This window comes from Schistocerca serialis, chromosome 2, assembly GCF_023864345.2.
Source record: "Schistocerca serialis cubense isolate TAMUIC-IGC-003099 chromosome 2, iqSchSeri2.2, whole genome shotgun sequence".
Lineage (NCBI taxonomy): Eukaryota > Metazoa > Arthropoda > Insecta > Orthoptera > Acrididae > Schistocerca > Schistocerca serialis.
The window spans coordinates 719386313-719411299 of record NC_064639.1 but is presented as its reverse complement, the minus strand read 5'-3'; the positions used below and the strand labels follow the sequence as shown (position 1 = coordinate 719411299).

The 24987-nt window shown below is 38.7% G+C and overlaps 1 protein-coding gene across 2 annotated transcripts in view; it reads left to right on the top strand.

Annotated features, from left to right (window-relative positions):
* LOC126457905 (E3 ubiquitin-protein ligase Su(dx)) overlaps nucleotides 1-24987 on the top strand; it is a 129509-nt gene that overhangs the window by 82689 nt on the left and 21833 nt on the right. For both annotated transcript variants that reach the window (XM_050094581.1, XM_050094582.1), the window contains exons 8-13: nucleotides 7297-7451; nucleotides 8813-8950; nucleotides 9369-9611; nucleotides 17885-18044; nucleotides 20864-21138; nucleotides 21225-21450. In XM_050094581.1, coding sequence (XP_049950538.1) covers nucleotides 7297-7451; nucleotides 8813-8950; nucleotides 9369-9611; nucleotides 17885-18044; nucleotides 20864-21138; nucleotides 21225-21450 — 1197 coding nt within the window. The remainder of the gene's footprint in view (nucleotides 1-7296; nucleotides 7452-8812; nucleotides 8951-9368; nucleotides 9612-17884; nucleotides 18045-20863; nucleotides 21139-21224; nucleotides 21451-24987) is intronic.

Here is a 24987-nt window from a genome sequence, read left to right as displayed (position 1 = left end):
AGTAGGTAAGAAGACGAGGGCAAGTATAAATCCTCGGGTAACAGAGGAGATATTGAATTTAATTGCTGAAAAGAGAAAATATAAAAAATGCTGTAAATGAAGCAGGCGAAAAGGTATACAAACGTTTCAAAATTAAAATCGACAGGGTGTGCAAAATGGCCAAGCAGTGATGGCTAGAGGACAAATGTATGGATGTAGAAGCATATATCATGTGGGGTAAGGTATATACTGCCTGTTGTTGTTGTTGTTGTTGTTGTTGTGGTCTTTAGTCCAGAGACTGGTTTGATTCAGCTCTCCATGCTACCCTATCCTGTGCAAGTTTTGTCATCTCCAAGCACCTACTGCAACCTATATCCTTCTGAATCTGCTTAATTTATTGATCTCTTGGTCTCCCTCTACAATTTTTACCCTCCATGCTGCCCTCAAATACTAAATTGGTGATCCCTTGATACCTTGAAACATGTCCTACCAACCGATCCCTCCTTCTAGTCAAGTTGTGCCACAAATTCCGTCAAGTTGTGCCACAAATTCCTCCACTCCCCAATTCTATTCAGTACCTCCTCATTAGTTCTGTGATCTACCCATTCAATCTTCAGCATTCTTCTGTGGCACCACATTTCACCAAAGCCTCTATTCTCTTCTTGTCTAAACTAATTATAGTCCATGTTTCACTTCCATGCATGGCTACACTCCATACAAATACTTTCAGAAAAGGCTTCGTGACACGTAAATCTATACTTGATGTTAACAAATTTCTCTTCTTCAGAAACACTTTCCTTGCCATTGTAAGTCTACATTTTATATCCTCTCTACTTCGACCATCATCAGTTATTTTGTCCCCCAAATAGCAAAACTCATCTACTACTTTAAGTGTCTCATTTCCTAATCTAATTCCCTGAGCATCACCTGATTTAATTCGACTACATTCCATTATCTTTGTATGGCTTTGTTGATGTTCATCTTATACCCTCCTTTCAAGACAATGTCCATTCTGTTAAACCGCTCTTCCAGGTCCTTTGCTGTCTCTTCTAGAATTACAATGTCATCGGCAAACTTCAAATTTTTAAATTCTTCTCCATGGATTTTATTTCCTACTCGAAATTTTTCTTTTGTTTCCTTTACTGCTTACTCAATATACAAATTGAATAACATCGGGGATAAGCTACAACCCTGTCTCACTACATTCCCAACCACTGCTTCCTTTTCACGCCACTTGACTCTTATTATTGCCTTGTGGTTTCTGTACAAATTGTAAATATCCTTTCACTCCCTGTATTTTACCTCTGCCACCTTCAGAATTTGAAAGAGAGTATTCCAGTCAACATTGTCAAAAGCTTTCTCTAAGTCTACAAATGCTAGAAACATAGGTTTGCCTTTCCTTAATCTATTTTCTAAGATAATTCTTAGAGTCAGTATTGCCTCGCATGTTCCAACATTTCTATGGACACCAAACTGATCTTCCCCAAGGTCAGCTACAGCCAGTTCTTCCATTCATCTGTAAAAACTTCATGTTAGTATTTTGCACCCATGATTTATTAAGCTGATAGTTCGGTAATTTTTCACCTGTCAACACCTGCTTTCTTTGGGATTGGAATTACTATATTCTTCTTGAAGTGTGAGGGTATTGCACCTGTCATTCATCTTGCACCAGATGGTAGAGTTCTGTCAGGGTTGGCTCTCCCAAGGCTGTCAGTAGTTCCAATGGAATGTTGTCTACTCCCGGGGTATTATTTCAACTCAGGTCTTTCAGTGCTCTGTCTAACTCATCATGTAGTATCATATCTCCCATTTCATCTTCATCTACGCCCTCTTCCATTTACGTAATATTGCTATCCAGTACATTGCCCTTGTATAGATTCTCTACATACTCCTTCCACCTTTCTGCTTTCCCTTTTTCACTTAGAACTGGTTTTCCATCTGAGCTCTTGATATTCATACAAGTGGTTCTCTTTTCTCCAAAGGTCTCTTTAATTTTCTTGTAGGCAGTATCTATCTTACCTTCTGTGATGTATACCTCTGCATCCTTACATTTGTCCTCTTAGCCATCCCTGCTTAGCCATTTTGCCTTCCTGTTGATCTAATTTTTGAGATGTTTGTATTCCTTTTGCCTACTTTATTTATTGCATTTTTTATTTTCTCCTTTCATCAGTTAAATTCAATATCTCTTCTGTTACCCAAGGATTTCTACTAGACCTCGTCTTTTTACCTGCCTATAGGAAAATTAAAGAGACCTTTGGTGAAAAGAGAACCACCTGTATGATTATCAAGAGCTCAGATGGGAAATCTGTCGTATTCAAAGAAGGAAAAGCAGAAAGGTGGAAGGAGTATATAGAGGATTTATAAAAAGGCGATGTACTTGATGGAAATCTTATGAAAATGGAATAGGACATAGATGCAGATGAAATGGGAGATATGATACTGCAAGAATAATTTGATACAGCACTGAAAGACCTAAGTAGAAAGAAGTCCCCAGTAGTAGACAGCATTCTGTTAGAACCACTGATAGCCGTGGGAGACCCAGACATAACCAAGCTCTTCCATCTGGTGGGCAGGATGTGTAAGACAGACAAAATACCCTCAGACTGCAAGAAGAATATAATAATTCCAATTTCAAAGAAAGCAAGTGCTGACAGGTGTGAGAATTGCCAAACTATCAGTTTAATAAGTCATGGTTGCAAAATACTAACACAGATTCTTTACAGATAAATGGAAAAACTGGTAGAAGCTGACCTAGTGGTATATCAGTTTGGATTCTGTAGAACTGTTAGAACATGCAAGGCAATACTGACACTCTTACTTACCTTAGAAGCTAGGTTTAAGAAAGGCAAACCTAAGTTTCTAGCATTTGTAGACTTAAAGAAAGTGTTTGACAATGTTGGCTGGAATACTCTCTTTCAAATTCTGAAGGTGGCAGGGGTCAAATACAGGGAACAAAAGGAATTTGTACAGAAACCACACGGCATTAATAAGAGTCGAGAGGCATGAAAATAAAGCAGTGGTTGTGAAGGGGGTGAGACAGGATTGTAGCCTATCCCGGGTGTTATTCAATTTGTGTATTGAGCAAGCAGTAAAGGAAACAAAAGAAACATTTCGAGTAGGAAATAAAATCCATAGAGAAGAAGTAAAAACTTTGCAGTTTGCCTATGACATTGTAATTCTAGAAGAGACAGCAAAGGATGTGGAAGAGCAGTTGAACGGAATGGACAGTGTCTTGAAAGGAGGATATAAGATGAACATCAACAAAAGCAGAACGAGGATAGTGGAATGTACTCAAATCAAATAAGATGATGCTGAGGGAATTAGATGAGGAAATGAGACATTTAAAGTAGTAGACGAGTTTTCCTATTTGGGGAGCAAAGTAACTGAGGATGGTCAAAGTAGAGAGGATATAAAATGTAGACTGGCAATGGGAAGGAAAGCGTTTCTGAAGAAGAGAAATTTGTTAACATGAAGTATAGATTTAAGTGTCAGGAAGCCTTTCCTGAAAGTATTTGTATGGAGTGAAGCCATGTATGGATGTGAAATGTGGGCAATAAACAGTTTAGACAAGAAGAGAATAGTAGCTTTTGAAATGTAGTGCTACAGAAGAATGCTGAAAATTAGATGGATAGATCACATAACTAGTGAGTTGGTACTGAATAGAATTCGAGAAAAGAGGAATTTTTTTGCACAGAGGTGGACACCACACCAACACCGGCATGATGGCCAACACAAAAGGTCTACTGCCATCTCTGCATAAGGGTTAATTTTCACTAGAGTGAGGTCTTGCAGGATGTGGGTACTGCAATGTTTGCACACATGTGGTTAAGGTTAACCATTAATACGCTCTCATCTGGAGATAGATTGGGTAGAAAGTTGAGCAAAGGGTAGCAGTTTGAAGGGCTGAAGGGAGAAAATGGCCAAGGCAAGAGCCAAGGGAAAAAAACTTTTGCGATAGTTGGGTCGAGTTGTAAGAGCAGTAGTGGTTTACTTGATTCCTGCGACAGGTCATGCAAGAGTGGGCTTTGTTAGTAGTGGGTATCATGCAGGTCGATATCTTTGACATTGTGCGGTGCTGTTACTCAGAGGCTGCTACTGGGTGCCGGTCTTGATTTCTCGATCAGCATCAGCGTACCGGTAACAGTTGGGTTCATTGCGGTTTTGTGTCCTATAGGTCGTATATCAGATTCACAATGTAGGGTAATGTTGGCGATTTGTTCGTGCGTCAGCGTGTGAGCTTGTCAGTCTCCCTGCTGTAACGTGTTGGTCGACTTTAATAGCAGCTGGCATATCCAGTTGCCATAGGTGGTTATTCCTTAGCTAGTAGTGTCTTTGGCCGCTTATGCTTCCACCTATGGTTGTGATCATAGTTTCCCAGAGTAAGGATGAAAGGATTGCCGAGTGACTCAGATTCCTGTATAGTTGTGTGGCATGTTTTTTGGCTTCTTCCTTGAGGGTTTCAAGGCAGTATTCAATGCAAAGATTGCAGTTGTGGTGCATCTTCTTGAATGTTTATAATGAGACAGTCAGGTCAGTGCAGAATATTTATGCATTTATCTTTCATTGTTATATTAAATATTTTCCATCCACTGTTTGATAGCCTTAATAGTCTTATCATTTGTTAGCAGCAGATACTACTTGGCACATTTTTATATACATCAGCAGGTGTTGAGCACTCTGTAGTTCTTCACAGGAGTGTATGGTTATTTCTTGAGGGAACATTTACCATTACTGTATATTCATCACATATTTTAAGACCAAAGTCCGGAAAATATTCGGGTTTATGCGTATAAATAAAACCTAGATGTGACCTGTAGGTAGCTTATTAGTTATTTAGTGGAAGAACTGGTCACTGAATTTTGGCTCTCATTTTCAGAAATCACCCTTGCTTAGAAGCTATAGTACAAACAAAATCTTTGCCAATGCTTTAGGTTTGTCTTTTCTTTCCTCTGAAGTAACTGCTCACCCGAAATTTAGGTGATGTGATGCTAGTGAGATGGATTAGAGGGTTGACTAGAAATGGCTTAAGACATTGAGTAAAGAGATGGGCCATTTGATTGAAGATTACATCGATATAATTTGTATGAGATAATGATCTGATACTACAAGGACACCTTACCAGCCTTTACAGCACCAGTCCATGAAGTAACATTGTTATATAAGTGCTTTTGTGGCTATCACTTTTCTTGCAAAGTCTCTTGTTCAAGACCCAGTTGAAGAATAGTTTATCCTTATCTCCATCACCTTGTCTAGAAGTTAGGCTTTTCTCTTGAAAATAGCAGCTCTGAAGGGTAGGTTTGTTCAGCACACCTGACATCACATATTCTCTGATAACCAGTGAGCATTCGGTAGTTTTCTGAGCACTCAGTTGTGAATGTTGTAGTGAATGTGAACATTAAACGTTATTATAGTGAGTTATTTAGTGAACTTTATTCCATTAGTTGTGAGTTGTCATGGCTGACGATGATGGTCAACAAGTGAGAGATGCAATTTGCAGGAGACACTGTTTCTCCTTCTTTGAGCACTGCAACTTTCACTTTCAGTGGGAACACGGCAACCCCCACCTGTGCCTTGACTTGTGCAGACTGCCATTGTTCGTGAATCGGACTATAGTTCACCATATTCTTGACTGTGGATAAAACTCTAATTTTGTTTTCAAACTTGGCAGTAAATACTGGAAGTCAGGAATTCAGCACAATATCCAATTGTGTACATAAATAAAACACGTCTCAGACTTATGTGAGATATGTTCTTAAAGTAAAGTACATTAACTCTTCATAATAAACACTTCTTTAGATAGAACATTGCAGTAATTGATTGACTTTCAGTCTCATTTTAAATATCAAGGTGATGGATTGAAATACAACAGAATGAATACATGTTTCAAATATTCTTTTGTTCACTTTTCTTTTTGTCATCCCAGGCTCTTGCCCCAGGGCCAATGGACTTCTCCGACCTGGGGCAACAATATGTGGAGTATGCACATTTTCCTCCGCACTGCCACTTGCATAATTAATGCGATCGTCGTCCCACATTGAAGACATGCATTATCCCTCCAGATTACTTGCCACATGCAATTATATTTTAAAAAATACACAACAGGTGCACTCTCCTAACTGTTAAATCATTACCCCACTTTCCTACTGTATAGTTAATGAGCATCACTCATTGGCAAAGTAAACACAGGGTTACACATCCCTTTTCTGGAATATGTAACACCACAACCTGCACATTTTACGTAAAAGTAAGGAAAGGAAAGGTAATGTAAATGGCTTGTGTGTGTGTTTTCAGGGGGGGTGGGGGGGGGGGGGGGAAGAGTAGTAGTAGTAATGAATAAATACAAGGGGCGTTCAGTAAATAGTGCAACACTTTTTTTTCTGAAAGCAGGTTGGTTTTATTCAGGGTTCCAGTACATCGTATTATTCCTCACAGTTATGACTACAAAACCCTATTTCTTCACATAATGTCCGTTTAATGCGACAGCTTTACGCCTACTTACTGGGAGGGCCCGTATGCGTGCCTGATATTTCTATGCTGGTTGATGTTGGAGCCAACATCTTGCTGCATCAAGAACCACCGCATCATCCTTTTAAGATGCAAGCAATTCCAAACATATGCTCCTTTGTTGCTCTTTATGGTCTTTTGTTAGGTGCTGAGGAACTCAGCGGGCACACACCTTTGAGTACCCCCAGCTAATAGACGAGTGTGTCAACACTACCAACAGAGGTGTCCAATTCTGCAGTGAGGTGTTTGATTGTGATCTGTGTATCACCACGAATGAGTGTGTCCACACGTTACAACATTGCAGGTCTCGCAGCTGTGTGCGGCCAATCAGCATGCAGGAGATTGTACAGGTTTGCACGATCTTGTTGTGATAAGGACAGATGCCTCTCCCAGTCAGTCATAGTGCTTTTATTCACTGCCAGGTCTCCATAAACAGTATGCAAGTGCTTATGGATATCTATGAAGCTCTGGTTTTCCTCCAAAAGAAACTCAATGACATCTCTCTGCTTGGAATGCACTTCAGTTACAGGCATCGCTTTTAAGGTTACCTATAATGGCGCTATCTATTGGAACTTCATGAAACTATAGGGGCTGAAGTGGGAATATTCCATGATGCCCCACAACAAATTCCACATTTTTTAAAAACAAAATTAGCTGTGAAAAATGTGTTACATTGCTTACTTAATGCCCCCCCCTCCCCCCCTCGTAGTAGATTGCACTAATCTGTCTCAAATAGTGTCATAATGATATTTTGTTTTTGTTTTGTGTTCCCTTATGCTTGTAAATTAAGGTTCACAGAACATATATTTGCAGCATACATCAGGTGCGGCATCAACAGTTGATTCAGAAGAAGACAATCTTGGTCCTCTTCCAGCTGGATGGGAGAAAAGGGTGCAACCTGATGGTCGTTGCTACTTTGTCAACCACAAGAACCGCACTACTCAGTGGGAGGATCCTCGTACTCAAGGGTGAGCTATTATCAAAGGCCATGAAATATACTTACAACTACTATTTTACTGATATTTTCACATATGTTGGAAGCAGAATAATTAAATTTCCGGGAGAGCTGGTAGTGGCGTATTCTATCCTTTATGAGGATAAGAGGTTATCAGGAACAGTTTACATTCTGTGGAAAGTGGCTACCGAATGTAGATTGTAGGGGTGAAGTTATACATTGCTCTAGGGTGAGCTAGGATCTTACAATTTACCATCAACTACTCTCATTTTTTTATAATTTCAATTAGCCATATCTCAGAAATTGAGAGTAGACCATTTGTTTATGTCTTTCCCTCTGAATTTTTGTACTACCAACTGTTAAAGTGTGCTCTTCCTCAAAGACACATTTTCACGTTCTTTAACACCATAAAATGCTACTGGTGGTTATTTTAGCAATATTTACTAAATTGAATGGTTGGGCATGTATTATGACATGAGTCATTTCTAGAAACTGTAGTTAAAGGAATGGTGGAAGGAAAGAATCAGAAGTAAAGTGTAGTTATTACTGTATAAAATATTGCGGATGGTGTACGTGGAGCCATTTTATTGAAATGAAGAGAATAGCTGGCAAGTGATAGCAATAGAGAGGTGAATCAAGCAAAAATTGTAGTGATGACCAGAACCACACAGCTCAGTTGAAGTCATCTCCTATAGCACCCAAAATTTTTTTCTTTTACAGTAGCTGTCACTTAATCAATCATGAGAGATATTGGGAGCAGTGAAGGCCATATATTTCTGCCAGCGATTGCTGAGTTCATCTGTGTAACATGTGGATGTGATGCATTGATGTTTTGAAATAGACATATCTAGTTATGACAATAGTTTTCAGTTATCTTTTTGATTTATTTATGCTTTTCTGTTCTAAAAAACCTGGTGTTTCCCACAAGCTTGAAGTTTATGCATAGGCTTCCTGTTCTCAGTAATTTTATCTGCTCTATATTTTCAACGAATGATGCTACCAATCAAAGCATTGCATGCACACTCCAGTGCTTCAAGTCTCATCTCCCTTGCCACCTCCCCCCCCCCCCCCCCCCCCCCCATACCCCTCCACCCACCCATCTCTCCCAACAACACCCCTTCATCAACAGAAAAAAGAAAAAAAGTCATCCCTTATGTTTAGAAAAGGAATTATAACAATCAGTGCTGACCAAGCCATTGCCCCATTGCTTTCGTCTATTTCGTTAAAGCTAAAGAAAACACATTTGACTGTTATTTATTATAGTACTGAAGTATCTTATTCTTCATAAGCAGAATTACTTGTCAGTATTTTACTCTAATTTACGCAACTTCTACTTCATATAGGTAAGCTTAGTTTTCTGTTCTTTTAATATAGACAGGAAGTTGGAGCTGATGAAGCGGCTCTCCCACCAGGTTGGGAAATTCGATTAACGGAAGATGGTGTCCGTTACTTTGTTGATCATAACACAAGAACAACAACATTCCAAGACCCTCGACCTGGAGCTCCAAAGGGGTATGATTCTTATAGTGTTACATTACCGATGCTGATAGTGTACTTTTAAAGTCTGAAGGCTTACATCTTTAATAAGATTGTCAAACATGTCATTTGTTTCTTGTCTTTGTAGACTTTTTGATACAATATCTTAACTTCTGTTTTGAACTGGAACCTGTATTAACTTTTATTTTGGACTAGAACCAGTGCATGCTATAAAAGAAGGCAGCTGTGATATTAGATGCACACTTACTTCTACTAATCATGGACGTTTGTAATTGCTGAAGAGTTGGTCACAAGGCCGTACTCTTGTAGTAATTGTAGCCCTTGTCAAAGATAGTTTTGTTTGTAATGCATCAATAAAGTTAATCTTATTTCATTGTATAGATGCTTTCTGGCAATGTGATAGCAGATTTTCATTAGAATTTATGTATTCCAGGCCAAAAGGTGTATATGGTGTGCCCAAGGCATATGAAAGATCTTTCAGGTGGAAACTTGGACAGTTTCGGTACCTGTGTCAAAGCAATGCACTTCCTAGTCATATCAAAATAACAGTAACTCGCCAAACATTATTTGAAGATTCTTATCATCAGATTATGAGGCTACCTGCTTATGAACTCAGAAGACGACTTTACATTATTTTTAGAGGAGAAGAAGGTCTTGATTATGGTGGCGTTTCCAGGTGATTTTGCATTTTCTTTAATCACTTTAATATTTTATTATGTGTGGCGTTGATATAAATAATTTTGTCTCAAAATAAAATGGGAGGTACACTGTAAACTTAACAGATGACAGATGAAAACATATGTTTAAAGCTATATTACATACAACAAAATTAGAGTATTCGTTTTACAAATTCTTCATTTTGTCTCTCGCTTCCCAATGCCTGTTCACAAAATTTTTGTCTGGCAGTGACAGACATATCATACAAATATGTGTAAACAGTAAACGTAATATTTCGATGTTTTCCATGTATTGAAGTATGTCACAAGTGACTTGAAATGCCATATAATTGGAATTGCTGGTATGATTGATTTTAAGTCACTTAAAAATTGCTGCTTTAGTAAATAATAACAATCTGTAAATAACATGAGTTAGAGCTGTTGTTTTGACTCTATCTTTGATATCAAAAGGCTTTTAATCTTCCTAGCATGAAATATCAGGTGAATAGTTGCCATTGTATTCCAGCTCCGTGGTTGTATTATTCCTTGAATGGGACTTTCCATGGTATACATATAGCTAGTTGTTTCCAGGTATCAAGATCTGATGGTTTCTGGTGCAGAAACTCGTAGTATTTGGCTACAGATGTCTTTTCTGCTGATTTGTTGTATTAGATCTATATTTTAACTCATGTGTTGTAATTTAGTTGGCTTGATTGGTGTCAGTACCTTACCTTTCAGTTACTATAATGTAATTACAAAAACGGGTAAATTTCTGACATAACGAGCTACTTGATCCTCTTCAGGGTGGTTCACTGCTGTATACTGGTGAATGTCTCGTCTTACATACTGTCATTTTTGTTATCTGGTAGCTACTGATGTCACATATCTGAGATGTCATTGGACTATTTTAAGAGGTTGTTATGGAGTGGTGGCTGTATAGTGTGCTACTGCTTGTGCTACCCTGGTGGCTGACTGAAAGACAACCTCTAATAGGTGATTGGTAGAAGGTAGTAAATCAGCTGTCTGTTGCACATGCCACTATGGTAAGTGATGGGTGGGCAATTTTTATTGGTGACTGGAAGGTAATAGTAAATTAGCAGCTTGTATCCGGGGGAAGGTGTTTTCCTGCAGTGAGGCATTAAGGCCACATAGCAGTTCTCATGACTACCATCTGCACTACCAAACCTAAGACGAGTGGCACTACTGGCCGGCAAGCACATGCAATCCACCAGGCTGGAGTCATTGGCAGCCAGGTGACGGGTTATTTTAGGCATCCTCCCTGTTCATTCTTTTAGAGCGTTTATCCCAGCTGTACATAAAGTTCATGCTCTGAAGTGCAAGTGCTAATGGATCTACCAGTTTCAACAACATAAACCTTGCCGCATTCACACTGAAGTTTGTACACACCTGCATTGTGGAGAGCATTCACAGAATCCTTAGTGGATCAATAAATCTCGGATCTTGTGGCCACTCTGAAATACAGGTGTGATTCCTATGCTACACAGAACCTTGCCTTATGTGAGAGATGTCAGTGACTGTTTAGGCAAGGTTCCATGTCGCGCAGGACTCAGACGTGTATTTCAGAGTGGCCACAAGATCTGAGATTTGTTGGGGTCGACTAAAGATCTCATCAATACTCTCCAAACTGCAGGTATCTACAATTTTTGATGTGAGTGTGGTGAAGTCTGTGTTGGTGAAACCGGGAGATCCAATAGCACTTGCATTTTGGAGCATGGACATTACGTATGAATGGGACAGAATAGAAAGTCAACTGTAGCAGAACACCACTAGGATTGTGGCCATCCTACAAATTTTCAAGAATCTCACATACTTGGTTGTCAGCTGTGAATGCAGCAACGGAAAATAAGAGAAGTTATTGAAATAATTAAATGCCATAATAACATGAACAGGGAGGATGGCTATTAGTAACCTGTGGCCTGGCTGCCAGTGATTTCAGTGTGGTAGACCGCCTCTGTTTGGCAGCAGGTGGCACTACTGGGCCCAGGTTTGGCAGTGTAGACAGTAGCTGCGAGAGAACTCGTGTGTGGCCTTAACACCTCGGCGCAGGAAAACACCATCCCCTGGAGACAATCTATTGCTTTACTATTACTTTCCAGTCACCAATCGGAGCAGCCCGCCAATCAGTTGCCAGAGTGGCACAAGCAACAGACAGCCGATATGCTACCTTCTGCCAGTCACTTACTAGAGTTGTCTTCGAGTTAGCCTTGAGGATAGCATAGGTAATAGCATCTGTACAGCCATCCTTCCATAACAACCTCTTCAAATTGTCCAATGAAATCTCAGATATGTGATGTTTGAAGCCACCAGATAACTGAAAATGGCAGTGTATAAAGGAAGACATTCACTAGTACACAGCAGTGAACCACCCTGAAGAGAATTTCAGTAAGTCGATCAAAATGTTGGCAATTTAGCTGTAATAGTTACGTGAGCCAATACCCAAAATTACACTACTGGCCATTAAAATTGCTAGACCAAGAAGAAATGCAGATGATAAACGGGTATTCATTGGACAAATATATTATACTTGAACTAACATGTGATTACATTTTCATGCAATTTGGGTGCATAGATCCTGAGAAATCAGTACCCAGAACAACCACCTCTGGCCGTAATAACGGCCTTGATACGCCTGGGCATTGAGTCAGAGAGAGCTTGGATGGTGTGTACAGGTACAGCTGCCCATGCAGCTTCAACATGATACCACAGTTGATCAAGAGTAGTGACTGGCGTATTGTGACCAGCCAATTGCTCGGCCACCATTGACCAGACGTTTTCAATTGGTGAGAGATCTGGAGAATGTGCTGGCCAGGGCAGCATTTGAACATTTTCTGTATCCAGAAAGGCCCGTACAGGACCTGCAACATGCGGTCGTGCATTTTCCTGCTGAAATGTAGGGTTTCGCAGGGATCGAATGAAGGGTAGCGCCATGGGTCATAACACATCCTTATAAAGGAACAAGAGTGGCAAGATGTTTATAGCGCTGATACAGTCGACGATAAATATAATGCTTTTCTCAAGACTTTTCTCATGCTCTTTGAAAGTTGCTTTCCGTTAGAACGTTTAAAACAGGGTACTAGCACAAACAGGCAGCCTGGGTGGCTGACTAGAGGGATAAGAATATCTTGTAGAACAAAGTGGCAATTATATCAAAACGTTAGAAACAGTCAATTCAGAGGCTTCCTTTGCCAGGATACAGGTTGGCTGGCAGCTTTTCGAGGAGCTCTTTGTGATGTGGGGGAGTTGCCGTGTATGTGAGAAATGGCATCCCATTTGAGTCAATTGATGTTTCAAAGTACTGCACTGAAAAGGTGTTTGAATGTTGTGCAGGTGTGGTTAAATTTAATGGAGCTAAACTTCTAACTGTTGTTATTTATAGATCCCCAGACTCCGATTTCACAACATTTTTGCTAAAGCTAGAGGAGGTTCTTGCTTCACTTCATAGGAAATACAAAAAGTTAGTTATATGTGGTGACTTCAATATAAATTGTATAAGTGATTGTGCAAGGAAGAGGATGCTGGTAGACCTCTTTAATTCATATAATCTTATGCAAACCGTATTCTTTCCAACGAGAGTGCAAGGGAACAGTAGAACAACCATAGACAACATTTTTGTTCATTCCTCATTACTAGAAGGGCATTCTGTTAGCAAAAAGGTGAATGGCCTTTCAGATCATGATGCACAAATTTTAACTTTAAAAGATTTTTGTGCTGCAACACGTGTTAAATATAGTCATCAGCTGTTCAGGAAAGCTGATCCAGTTGCTGTAGAGACCTTTGTAAACCTTATAAAGGAACAAGAGTGGCAAGATGTTTATAGTGCTGATACAGTAGACGATAAATATAATGCTTTTCTCAAGACTTTTCTCATGCTCTTTGAAAGTTGCTTTCCGTTAGAACGTTTAAAACAGGGTACTAGCACAAACAGGCAGCCTGGATGGCTGACTAGAGGGATAAGAATATCTTTTAGAACAAAGTGGCAATTATATCAAAACGTTAGAAACAGTCAAAATCTAAAACAGTATTGTAAGGTGCTTAAAAATGTTATTAGGAAGGCAAAAAGTATGTGGTATGCAGATAGAATAGCTAAGTCTCAGGATAAAATTAGAACCATATGGTCAGTCGTAAAGGAAGTTGCTGGTCTGCAGAGACAGGTCGAGGATATAGAATCAGTGCGTAGTGGGAATGTCCGTGTTACTGATAAGTCGCATATATGTACAGTATTTAATAATCACTTTCTGAATATAGCAGGTGAACTAAATAGAAACCTAGTCCCAACAGGGAATCATATAGCGCTCTTAGAAAAAAGTTTTCCGAGACTGTTACCTGAAATGCTCCTCCATAATACTGACAAGAGGGAGACTGAGCTAATAATTAAATCAGTAAAGACCAAGAACTCTCATGGATATGACGGGGTATCTAGCAGAATACTGAAGTATTGTTCTATGTATGTTAGCCCAGTTCTCAGCCATATCTTTAACTTTTCCTTTAGGAGTGGTCGGTTTCCTGACCGATTAAAGTACTCGGTAGTGAAGCCACTTTATAAAAAGGGAGACATTGATAATGTTGACAATTTTAGACCTATTTCTATGCCATCGGTGTTTGCTAAAGTTATCGAGAAGGTTGTATATACAAGGTTACTGGAGTATTTAAATTCACATAATTTGCTGTCAAATGTTTAGTTTGGTTTTAGAAATGGTTTAACAACTGAAAATGCTATATTCTCTTTTCTCTCTGAGGTTTTGGACGGATTAAATAGAAGGTTCCGAACGCTAGGTGTTTCTTTGATTTAACGAAGGCTTTTGACTTTGTTGACCACAAAATATTACTGCAGAAGTTGGACCATTATGGAGTAAGAGGAGTAGCTCTTACTTTAAGAACAGAAAGCAGAGGGTAATTCTCCGCAATATTGAGAGTGGTAGTGATGTTCAGTCCCAATGGGGCACTGTTAAGTGGGGCGTTCCCCAAGGGTCGGTGCTGGGGCCACTGCTGTTTCTTATTTATATAAATGATATGCCTTCTAGTATTACAGGCGATTCAAAAATATTTCTGTTTGCTGATGACACCAGCTTGATAGTGAAGGATCTTGTGTGTAATATTGAAACAGTAACAAATAATGTAGTTCATGAAATAAGTTCGTGGCTTGTGGAAAATAATTTGATGCTAAATCACAGTAAGACTCAGTTTTTACAGTTTCTAACTCACAATTCAACAAGAACCGATATTTTGATCAGACAGAATAGGCATATTATAAGCGAGACGGAACAGTTCAAGTTCCTAGGTGTTCGGATAGATAGTAAGCTGTTGTGGAAAGCCCATGTCCAGGATCTTGTTCAGAAGCTAAATGCTACTTTATTTACCATTAGAACAGTATCTGAAATAAGTGACACTTCAACACGAAAAGTAGTCTACTTTGCATATTTTCATACGCTTATGTCGCATGGTATTATTTTTTGGGGTAATTCTTCTGATTCAAAAAGGGTATTTTTGGCTCAAAAACAGGCTGTTCGAGCTATATGTGGTGTAAGTTCAAAAATCTCTTGTCGACCCCTATTCAAAAATCTGGGAATTCTGACATTGCCCTCACAGTATATATTTTCTTTAATGTCGTTTGTTGTTAGCAATATTAGCCTATTCCCAAGAGTTAGCAGCTTTCACTCAGTTAATACTAGGCAGAAATCAAATCTGCATGTGGAATGCACTTCCTTGACTCTTGTGCAGAAAGGAGTGCAGTATTCTGCTGCATCCATTTTCAATAAGCTACCACAAGAACTCAAAAACCTTAGCAGTAGCCCAAACTCTTTTTAAGTCTAAACTGAGGAGTTTCCTCATGGCTCACTCCTTCTATTTTGTCGAGGAGCTCCTGGAAGAGCTAAAAAATTAAGCAAATTCCAGTGTTACATTGTTGATTTTCTTCATTTAAACTTACGACTTGTCACCTGAATATGTTTTTTTATATTTCATTTTATCTGTTTCTAATATCGTGTTATAATTTCATGTATTGACTCGTTCCATGACCATGGAGACTTCTCCTTAATTTGGTTCCGTGGAACAATAAATAAATAAATAAAAATGTAATGTCCACTGTTCAGAGTGCCGTCAATGTGAGCAAGAGGTGACCGAGACGTGTAACCATTGGCACCCCATACCATCACGCCGGGTGATACGCCAGTATGGCGATGACCAATATATGCTTCCAATATGCGTTCACCGCAATGTCACCAAACACGGATGCGACCGTCATGATGCTGTAAACAGAACCTCGATTCATCCGAAAAAATGACGTTTTGCCGTTCGTGTACCCAAGTTCGTTGTTAAGTACACCATCGCAGGTGCTCATGTCTGTGATGCAGCGTCAAGAGTAACCGCAGCCATGGTCTCCGAGCTGAGAGTCCATGCTGCTGCAAACGTAGTCAAACTGTTCGTGCAGATGATTGTTGTCTTGCAAATGTCCCCATCTGTTGATTCAGGGATCGAGATGTGGCTGCACGATCCGTTACAGCCATGTGGATAAGATGCCTGTCATCTGGCCTGCTAGTGACACGAGGCCATTGGGATCCAGCACGGCGTTCCGTATTACCATCCTGAACCCACCGATTCCATATTCTGCTAACAGTCATTGGACCTCTACCAACGCGAGCAGCAATGTCGCGATACGATAAACCGCAATCGCGATAGGCTACAATCTGACCTTTATCAAAGTCAGAAACGTGATGTTACACATTTCTCCTCCTTACACGAGGCATCATAACAACGTTTCACCAGGCAATGCCGGTCAACTGCTGTTTGTGTATGAGAAATCAGTTGGAAACTTTCCTCAAGTGAGCACGTTGTAGGTGTCGCCACCGGCACCAACCTTGAGTGAATTCTCTGAAAAGCTAATCATTTGCGTATCACAGCATATTATTCCTGTCGGTTAAATTTCGCCTCTGTAGCATGTCATCTTCGTGGTGTAGCAACTTTATCGGCCAGTAGTGTATTTTATCCAAAATAATACTGACCATGGAAGCCTATGAACTGATATCAGTACCTCACCTGTTTCCCATGATACATTGTAAGTTTTATTTCTTTTATTTTCCTGTTACTTTTTGGGCAAGGTCCTATTTTTTTTATGTTTGACCACAAAGTGAGGAGCAAAGATGATGATGATAGTCCAGTACTGCTGTGAGTCTTTGTGTATTTTCAAAACAGATACAGACATTTCAGATCTCAGGGAGCTGATTCATGTTAATTTTATGGCATTAGCTATTCACATCATGTGGTTCTATACAAACTCCCAGTTTCTTACGATTTACTTATGAGTGCCCCACAGCATTATTTCGTAACCGGTTGTATATATATTTTATATGTGAATTTTAATGTTGATGTTGCACATCCCCATTTTATACCTGCAAACCTCTCTCCCCTCTGTGTACACTAGTCACTCAAGCTCCAAACAGCACTTTGATACTGTGTTCATTAGTTTCCAAAATTCTAGAACATATATGTAAAACAAAACATTAACTCCTTCATGCTTAATCAGGAGGAGGACTGAATCACTGATACACTGACTGACTAAGAAGCAACAGCATTTTGTGGCAGGCCAGTTTAAAGCCATTTAATCTGATGATTTCAGACTTGACAGTATCTTTGATGGGGGGGAAGCCTTTGAATCAGTTAAACATTTTTCAAGTTGCACTGTGATTCAGTTTGAGAACGTCTGATTTCTGTATGTAATCACATACATATTTGGAGTTGATGTAAACTGCTGTTTTAATGGCCCTTTAAGTTACCCTTGGTTTATTGAATAGCAACCCTACTTTTCCCTCCGTTGAACAGTTACACCTGAAGTCTGCTTGGGTATGTTGTATGATGTGATTTTCAGTGAACCAGTTTAATCTTTCATTCTCTCCAAGGTTTAAATAGTATTTCTGTCCAGAAAATTGATATCTAACTGTAATATCTGTGGCAGTTTTATTTTCCCTTGGGATGAGACTTATGATGGTTTTTTTTCCATTATGGAAGATCTGTTGAATTCCAGATGTTACAAAAAAGCAGTATTTTGCACAAAAGCTGCAGTGTTATTCTTGCATTATGTCCCATATTAGGAATGAATTAATTATTTTAGCTAAAGTTATTAGGCTCAGCTAACTTTTTGTTTTCAAATAATTCCAGATATTTACACTGTAGATGTTACAATGTTAGATTTTATATTTGTGTAATTTGACTTCCATATCACAACATAAGCGTTCTACATTGTGTATTGACATCTTTGAATGGATCTTTTCTTTTGCAGAGAATGGTTCTTTTTGTTGTCACATGAAGTACTGAATCCAATGTATTGTCTTTTTGAATATGCAAACAAGAACAATTACAGTCTACAAATAAATCCAGCTTCATATGTAAATCCAGATCACTTACTATACTTCAAATTTATTGGTCGTTTCATAGCAATGGTATGTTCAACACAAGTACTTCAATGTTTTAAGCTTCAATACATTACTGTAAAGTACTACTTTGTTCATAAGTTGTTTTTTGTTGGTTTAGTAATTATGTTTCTTTTAACAGTCACAGTTCTGCCCACAATTTTGACGTATTTGTAAGATGGTCTTTTAATTGGAAAGCTTTCATATTAACAGGTGATTGTTTATAGTGCAAAATTCTTCATAGTATCTATTGAAAGAACAGAGAACAGATTGAGAAATGAGATAAAAGGCAGAAAGATTAAGAAATAACACTATGGTGTAGGGCTATAGATAGAGAGATTCTGAATAAATCACACCATGCTGTCAAGAGAGCAAGGCATGATGCCTTCAATGACTGCCATAGCAGAATATAGTCAGATGATACTTTAAAAATCCCAAAGAAATTCTTTCGTATGTAAAAGTTGCCAGTGGCACCGAAGTTAGTGTACAGTCCCTAGTGAATGAGACAGGAACTGAAATTGAGAGTAGCAAAGCAAAAGCTGAAATGCTTAACTTAATTTTCAGATTTTCCTTTACAAAGGAAAATCCAGGAGTATTTCCCCAGTTTAATCCTCATGCCACTGAAAAGATGTCTGAAATAATAGTGTCAGTGGTGAGGAACAGCTAAAATCGTTAAAAATTGAACAAAGCTCCAGGTCCTGATGGAATCTTTATCAGATTCTGTACTACATTTGTGGCTAAGTTAGCCCCTCTTCTAATTAGAACCCATTGTAGATCCCTTGAACAAAAAACTGTGCCCAGTTCTGGGAAATAAGTGCAGGTCACACCCGTCTATAAGAAGGGCAGTGCAAATGATCAACAAAACTACCATCCTATATCCTTGACATTAATTTGTTGTAGGATCTTGAACAGAAAGACCTCCTCAGTGCCAATCAGCATTTAATTCCGAAAAAAAAAGACCATCTTGTGGAGCGGCTGGTGGAATTTTGTTGTTATATAATGTTTAGTTTGTAATGTAATGTAGATGCATTTCCCGGCCAATTAACCATATGTGGGGCGGCGGGTGGAATTAATTGTTATTATAAAATGTTCACCACTTTAAGTTATTGACGTGGCTAAGTCAAATATTTTGGGCGAGAGAATTAATTTAATTACACTACACGCAGTAGACGAGCTCTGAACTTGCCCTTTGGACATACGCTATCGCTATAGTTTTATAGTTATTCAACTGAAACTTCTCACATCTTTATGATTATAGCGGATCTCCCTTCTACTTAAATTTAAACATCCTAGCCTTATTTATTCGCCTACTTAATGTATCTTGCTTCCTTAATTTTTAAGACAAAAACCAGAAAATCATGAATTTCAACTAAAATCTTAATTTGTGAGATCCAGAATACTGTTTCTACTAAATTATTATGAAAAAGGAATCTAAATACAAATTTTTAAGTCTCTAGCTCTTTTCTGTTGCGCCAATGATTTTTACAGAAAAATGTCCAAATTTCGAAAATGGTTAAAGTTATCGAACTGATATTCAACACATATTGATTTAGTATTACTCCTGACATGCTAGAACCGTTTCAGGTTATTTACTTGATTTTTAAAGTGTTGCGCAACATTTATGACGTCAGAGCCAGTTACAGCGGACTAGGCTGCCACACAATGGAAAGACTGATGAGAATTTTATAAGGCGTGAGTAGGCTGCTTCCCTACAATGTGAAACCTAACTCTCTTTTCTCGCATGACATACTGAAAGCTATGGATCAAGGTAGTCAGGTAGATGCAGTATTTCTTGATTTCTGAAAAGCATTTGACTCGATACCACACCTACGCTTATTGTCAAGAGTACAATCATGTTGGATATCAAGGGAAATTTATGACTGGATTGAAGACTTTTGGTAGGGAGGATGCAGAATGTTATCTTGGATGGAGACTTGTCGTCAGATGTAGAAGTAACTTCAGGTGTACCCCAGGGAAGTGTGTTGGGATCCTTGCTGTTCATGTTGTACATCAGTGATCTTGCAGACAATATTAATAGTAACAAATATGCAGTTGAATCATAAGATTTTAAAGTGGTGTAGAGGCTGACTGCTTGCTTTTAATATTCAGAAATGTAAAATTGTATACTTGACTAAACGAAAAAAATGTTGCATCATGTGACTACGACATCCGTGGGGGACTGTTATAATTAGTGAGTTCATACAAATACGTGATTGTTTTTTGTGAAGATATGAATTGGAATGATAACATAGGCTGTCATAGGTAATGCAGGTACCAGACTTCTGTTCATTGGTAGATTTCTAGGTTAAAACAGGCAGTCTGTGAAGGAGATAGCATATGAAAGACTTGTGAGACCCATCTTAGAATATTGATGAAGCCTGTGGGACCTGTACCAAATTAAATGAACAGACAGTACTGAACACAGCAAAGAAAGATAACATGAATGGTCACGCATCTGTTTGTCCCATGGGAGAATGTCTCAGAGATACTGATGAAGTTTTCCCGGGAAAGTCTACTTAAAAAGTTTCAAGAACAAACTTCAAATGATGAATCTTCGAGAACAAACTTCAAATGATGAATCTAGGAGTATACTACAAACCCCTGTGTTTTGCTCACATAGGGATTGTGAGGACAAGATTACAGTGTGCACAAAGGCACTTAAACACTAATTCTTCCAGCACTCCATATGTTGCTGGAAGAAGCCTTAGTAACTGGTACAATAGGAAGTATGGATGTAGATATAGATGTAGATTTTCTTGAAGTAGTTGTCAACAGGCATCAAATTATGTGTAAAATTATTTGTTTGCAGTGTTTGAATTGTTGTAAGGTAATTGCTTTTGTTTCCACAGGCTCTTTATCATGGACGTTTCATTTATTCTGGATTTACAATGCCATTTTATAAGAGAATGTTAAATAAAAAGTTGACAATGAAGGACATTGAATCAATAGACCCAGAATTCTACAATTCACTTGTTTGGATTAAAGATAACAACATTGAAGAATGTGGCCTAGAACTCTATTTCAGTGTCGATTTTGAAATTTTGGGTCAAGTAATACACCATGAACTGAAAGAAAATGGTGACAAGATCCGTGTTGTTGAAGAAAATAAAGAAGAATACATGAGGTGAAATAATTTTTTTGTTAGTATGGATACTAATTAAAGAAAATTTTCATGCATTACTAGCAGAGTGCCTTTTAATTACTGCACAGGCTGATGACAGAATGGAGAATGACACGTGGCATTGAAGAACAGACCAAAGCATTCCTGGATGGTTTCAGTGAAGTGGTACCTCTTGAATGGTTAAAATATTTTGATGAACGTGAACTGGAGCTGATGCTCTGTGGTATGCAGGAAATTGATGTCGATGATTGGCAACGTAATTCAATTTATCGGCATTATACCAGAAACAGCAAACAAGTTGTATGGTTTTGGCAGGTACTGCAAACAATGTATTAATTCTGTTTGTATAGCTATGAAATATTAGTATACAAGCACTTTGTGTATTTAATCAAGTAATAATGTTTATTTCTTGTCTGTGTATGACTTGCTGTTGATACAGTGTGTGACATGAATTGTTTTGTGTGCTTGCATTGTGGTCAAAAGTTCACATGTTAATCAAAATCACTTCAAACAACATGGGACTGACATTGTTATGAACTGATCTGCTCCCATAACGTGTAGACTGTAGACCACAAATGAAGCAGCCTGGAGTGCTCTGGGTCATCTGCTGGCTTTTCTGATTTTAGTGTGGCCGTTATCTTTGAGCATATAAATTAACATGGCAGTTTGTAATGTGTTTGTGAAAATGTGCACCAAGCTGACTCTTGCATACTTCACACAATTCTTGATAAATATTGGGTTGATATTAGGAAATCTGTGCTACTCTGCATTGTTTTGGCATTGTATGGGACAGCTGGTTTCACTTGTGGAAGAGTAAGTGCATTCAGTTTCCATCGTTCCAGCTTTTTAAGTTTGAAGTACTTGTTTCACTTGGGACAACTTTTTCTTTCAGTGCTCTTAATTTTGATACTAACAGAAGGGCAAAATTGATTGGGGTTACAGGTATTTTTTGTTGTTGTATTGTAAATTTTCCACCTTTCTTAGTAATATCCGTGCTTCTCTGCTTGAGTGAAGTTATTCATACCAGCAAAGACTTTTTTACTATATCCTGCAAATAAATATTACATTGTCAACATGCTCTTTCTACTGTCTTCTATATACAGCTCTTTTAGTGAGTCCAAACGCTGCATCCTACTACCAATTTTTTTGTAATTTTGGTTTTGTTTTGTGTAGTTGCTTTATATATTTACCTTTCTGCTTTATTTACCATACAACTAGATTTTTCAATATCTCTGTTGTCCATGTAATGGGTACGATCTTCCCACTGTCATTTGTACTATTTCTCTTCTTATTAGAAATATTCGGAGAATCAGGACTTGGGTCTCCCTCTGGCCTTTTCCAGATTTAGGCTCTGTGTGGTTTCTTTAAAACAGGAATAAAATTCTGGGATAGTTCTTTTGAAAATGGGTAGAGTCCATTTCCTTGCCTATCCTTTTCCATTCCAGGTCTTGTGCTCCCATCTGTGGTAGGCTGTGAGATGTTAAATGCTAACCTTCCTTCCTTTATTAATTGTTAAATCTTTCTTGTATAATGAAGTAGTCAATCTGATATGTAAATAGTGGGAAGAGTAAGGTAACAACTCACCTTGTGATTCAGACACTGAGCAGCCAATAGGTACATAAACAAGACATAGAGACAGCTGTCAAGGTAGACTGGAGGGGAAGGAGGAGGGGAAGCTGTTCTAGATGTGGTGGGCAGAATATCAGACAGAATGGAGCTTATCCTTAGTAGCTTTTTAATGCATTCAAGACCACAATGATACTGAGTCATAATAGGTGTACTACTAAATTGTTTTTTTGGAGGGATCAACAGTACCATGATGTTATGGCCCAGGAAATCTGCTTTTGAACTGGGCTAGTGGGGTAATTACATCCAGTGAAGGCTGAGGTGAGAATGGTAGTGTATTGCTGTCAATAGTGTACATCTGTGCAAGGATGTTTGCCTCAAATGCCAAGGCTGTATAGGAGGGAAACTTTCACATGAAATGGATGGCAATGTCAAAATGTAACTACTTTTGCTTGTTAGTAAGTTTAATGTGAACAGAAGTGTGTAGCTATGCCTCGGTGAGCATGAGGTCAGCATCAAGGAAACAAAGAGAATTGCATGGAATTTGTAATAGGATCATGTGAAATTTAATCGGGAGAATAATTTAGAGATTCCAAAAATTTTAACGTTTCTGTCTAACCATTAGTTCACATAGCAAAAGTGTCATCAGTGTATCTGAACCAAACTGGGGGCTGAAGGCTAATGAATCCCAGGAAAGCCCTCTCCAAGCAATTCATGAGGTGAAGTGTGGCCTGTTGTTGCAGTTTGAAGTTGGCTTGGCAGATCACCTCATACAAGGAAACTGATGGACGGATAACCGCAGGATTTTGTAGGTGGAGAGAAGTCTGTTGGAGTGGAAGTTGGCAGATCAGGCATGTAGATCACAGATTAGCTGGATAAGTGAAAGAGAGTGCTGTATTTGAAGCAAAAAAGGGACTGGTGTAAAATGGAGTTACATCCAGAAGAAGGGACTTTTAGTGTTAGGCCTTTGGAGTAACTCCCGGTTTCAAAAAACAGAATGTCTAATTTTATTTCAGATATTGCAAAAGCATATTTTCAAAAGGACCTAACCTAACCTTTATTATGTGAAGGGATTCATGATGGCAAGAGAGGTGGTTTTGATTCGCATGAAAATCTTGAGCAGGGACAAGGGTTAACAAGAGGTAATGAGTAGGTGAGAATTTCGCGCAAGAAAAGTGGCCTATATGACAGAAAAAAAATGACAGTAAATTGTTATTGGGAAACTTAGTGGAAAAGATGTGAAAACAGAAAGAAGCTTAAAAACTGGGAAAACAGAAAGAGGAAGTCATTGCAGAAAATGGACAACGAACTATTCTAGTTGGGGAGGACAAAATGTCAGAATAGACCTCACTTCAGGGCATGAAGGACTTATCCCAATAGCTGTATAATACCAAATTGTCTTTTTCATGGGTCTTTCTGTCACTTAACACCACCTCTGTGTGGTTAGTAGCAATCTACCCTTTCGGTATTGTTGCTATCCCGCCCACATTTTCTATTGTTTGATTGTACCTAGTGAATTCTGTCCCAAACTACAACTCAGTGCTGTTTCCCATTGTTACTGTTCTCCATCACTTCCCATTACATTATCCAGTGTCCATCCTTTTCCTTCTCTACTTTCTTGTGTTTTCTTTTCACATTCTGAACCACATGCTTTCTGCCTGCTTACCACACTCCCTGTGAAGCTTTGACTTCCTAGCCCACCCTCTGTCAACAATCTGTGTACAACACATGGGCACGTGCCCACACAGGCTGCAAATGCAGTGCCTTGCGTCCAGTGTTCTCCCTACTGATAGAATTATTCCTGGAATTCCAAATTTATCTCAGTTCTTACCTTCACCTGTGCCTGTTTTTGCTTGTTTCCCTGCTCCTACCTGAACTGCATACACTTTCTTGCACCTCCTACCTAACGGACCCTTCCCCCCTCTTCCCTTATTCACCATACTGACCTAACTAATCCAGTTACACCTACTGCCCCCTCTTTTCACACTCGTGCACTCACTGATCTGAACCCCACTCCAATATCGCATTTTTATTTCCTTTTATTTGTGTTTGTATTTTCACTGTGACCTCATCCCATTTATTTTGTTGTCATCTCTTGTTTCTCTGTACATACACAGGTTTCATCTTTCTCAATTAAACTTCATATATTTCATATCAATTGTGGTTTTTTGTGATATTCTCATGTATATTTCTGTAATTTTAATTTTTTTAACACTATGGATCCTTGCTCCTTCCTCCTGCTTCAGTACAGAAAATTTTTGTTATCCTTATCTGGAACCCAGTTAT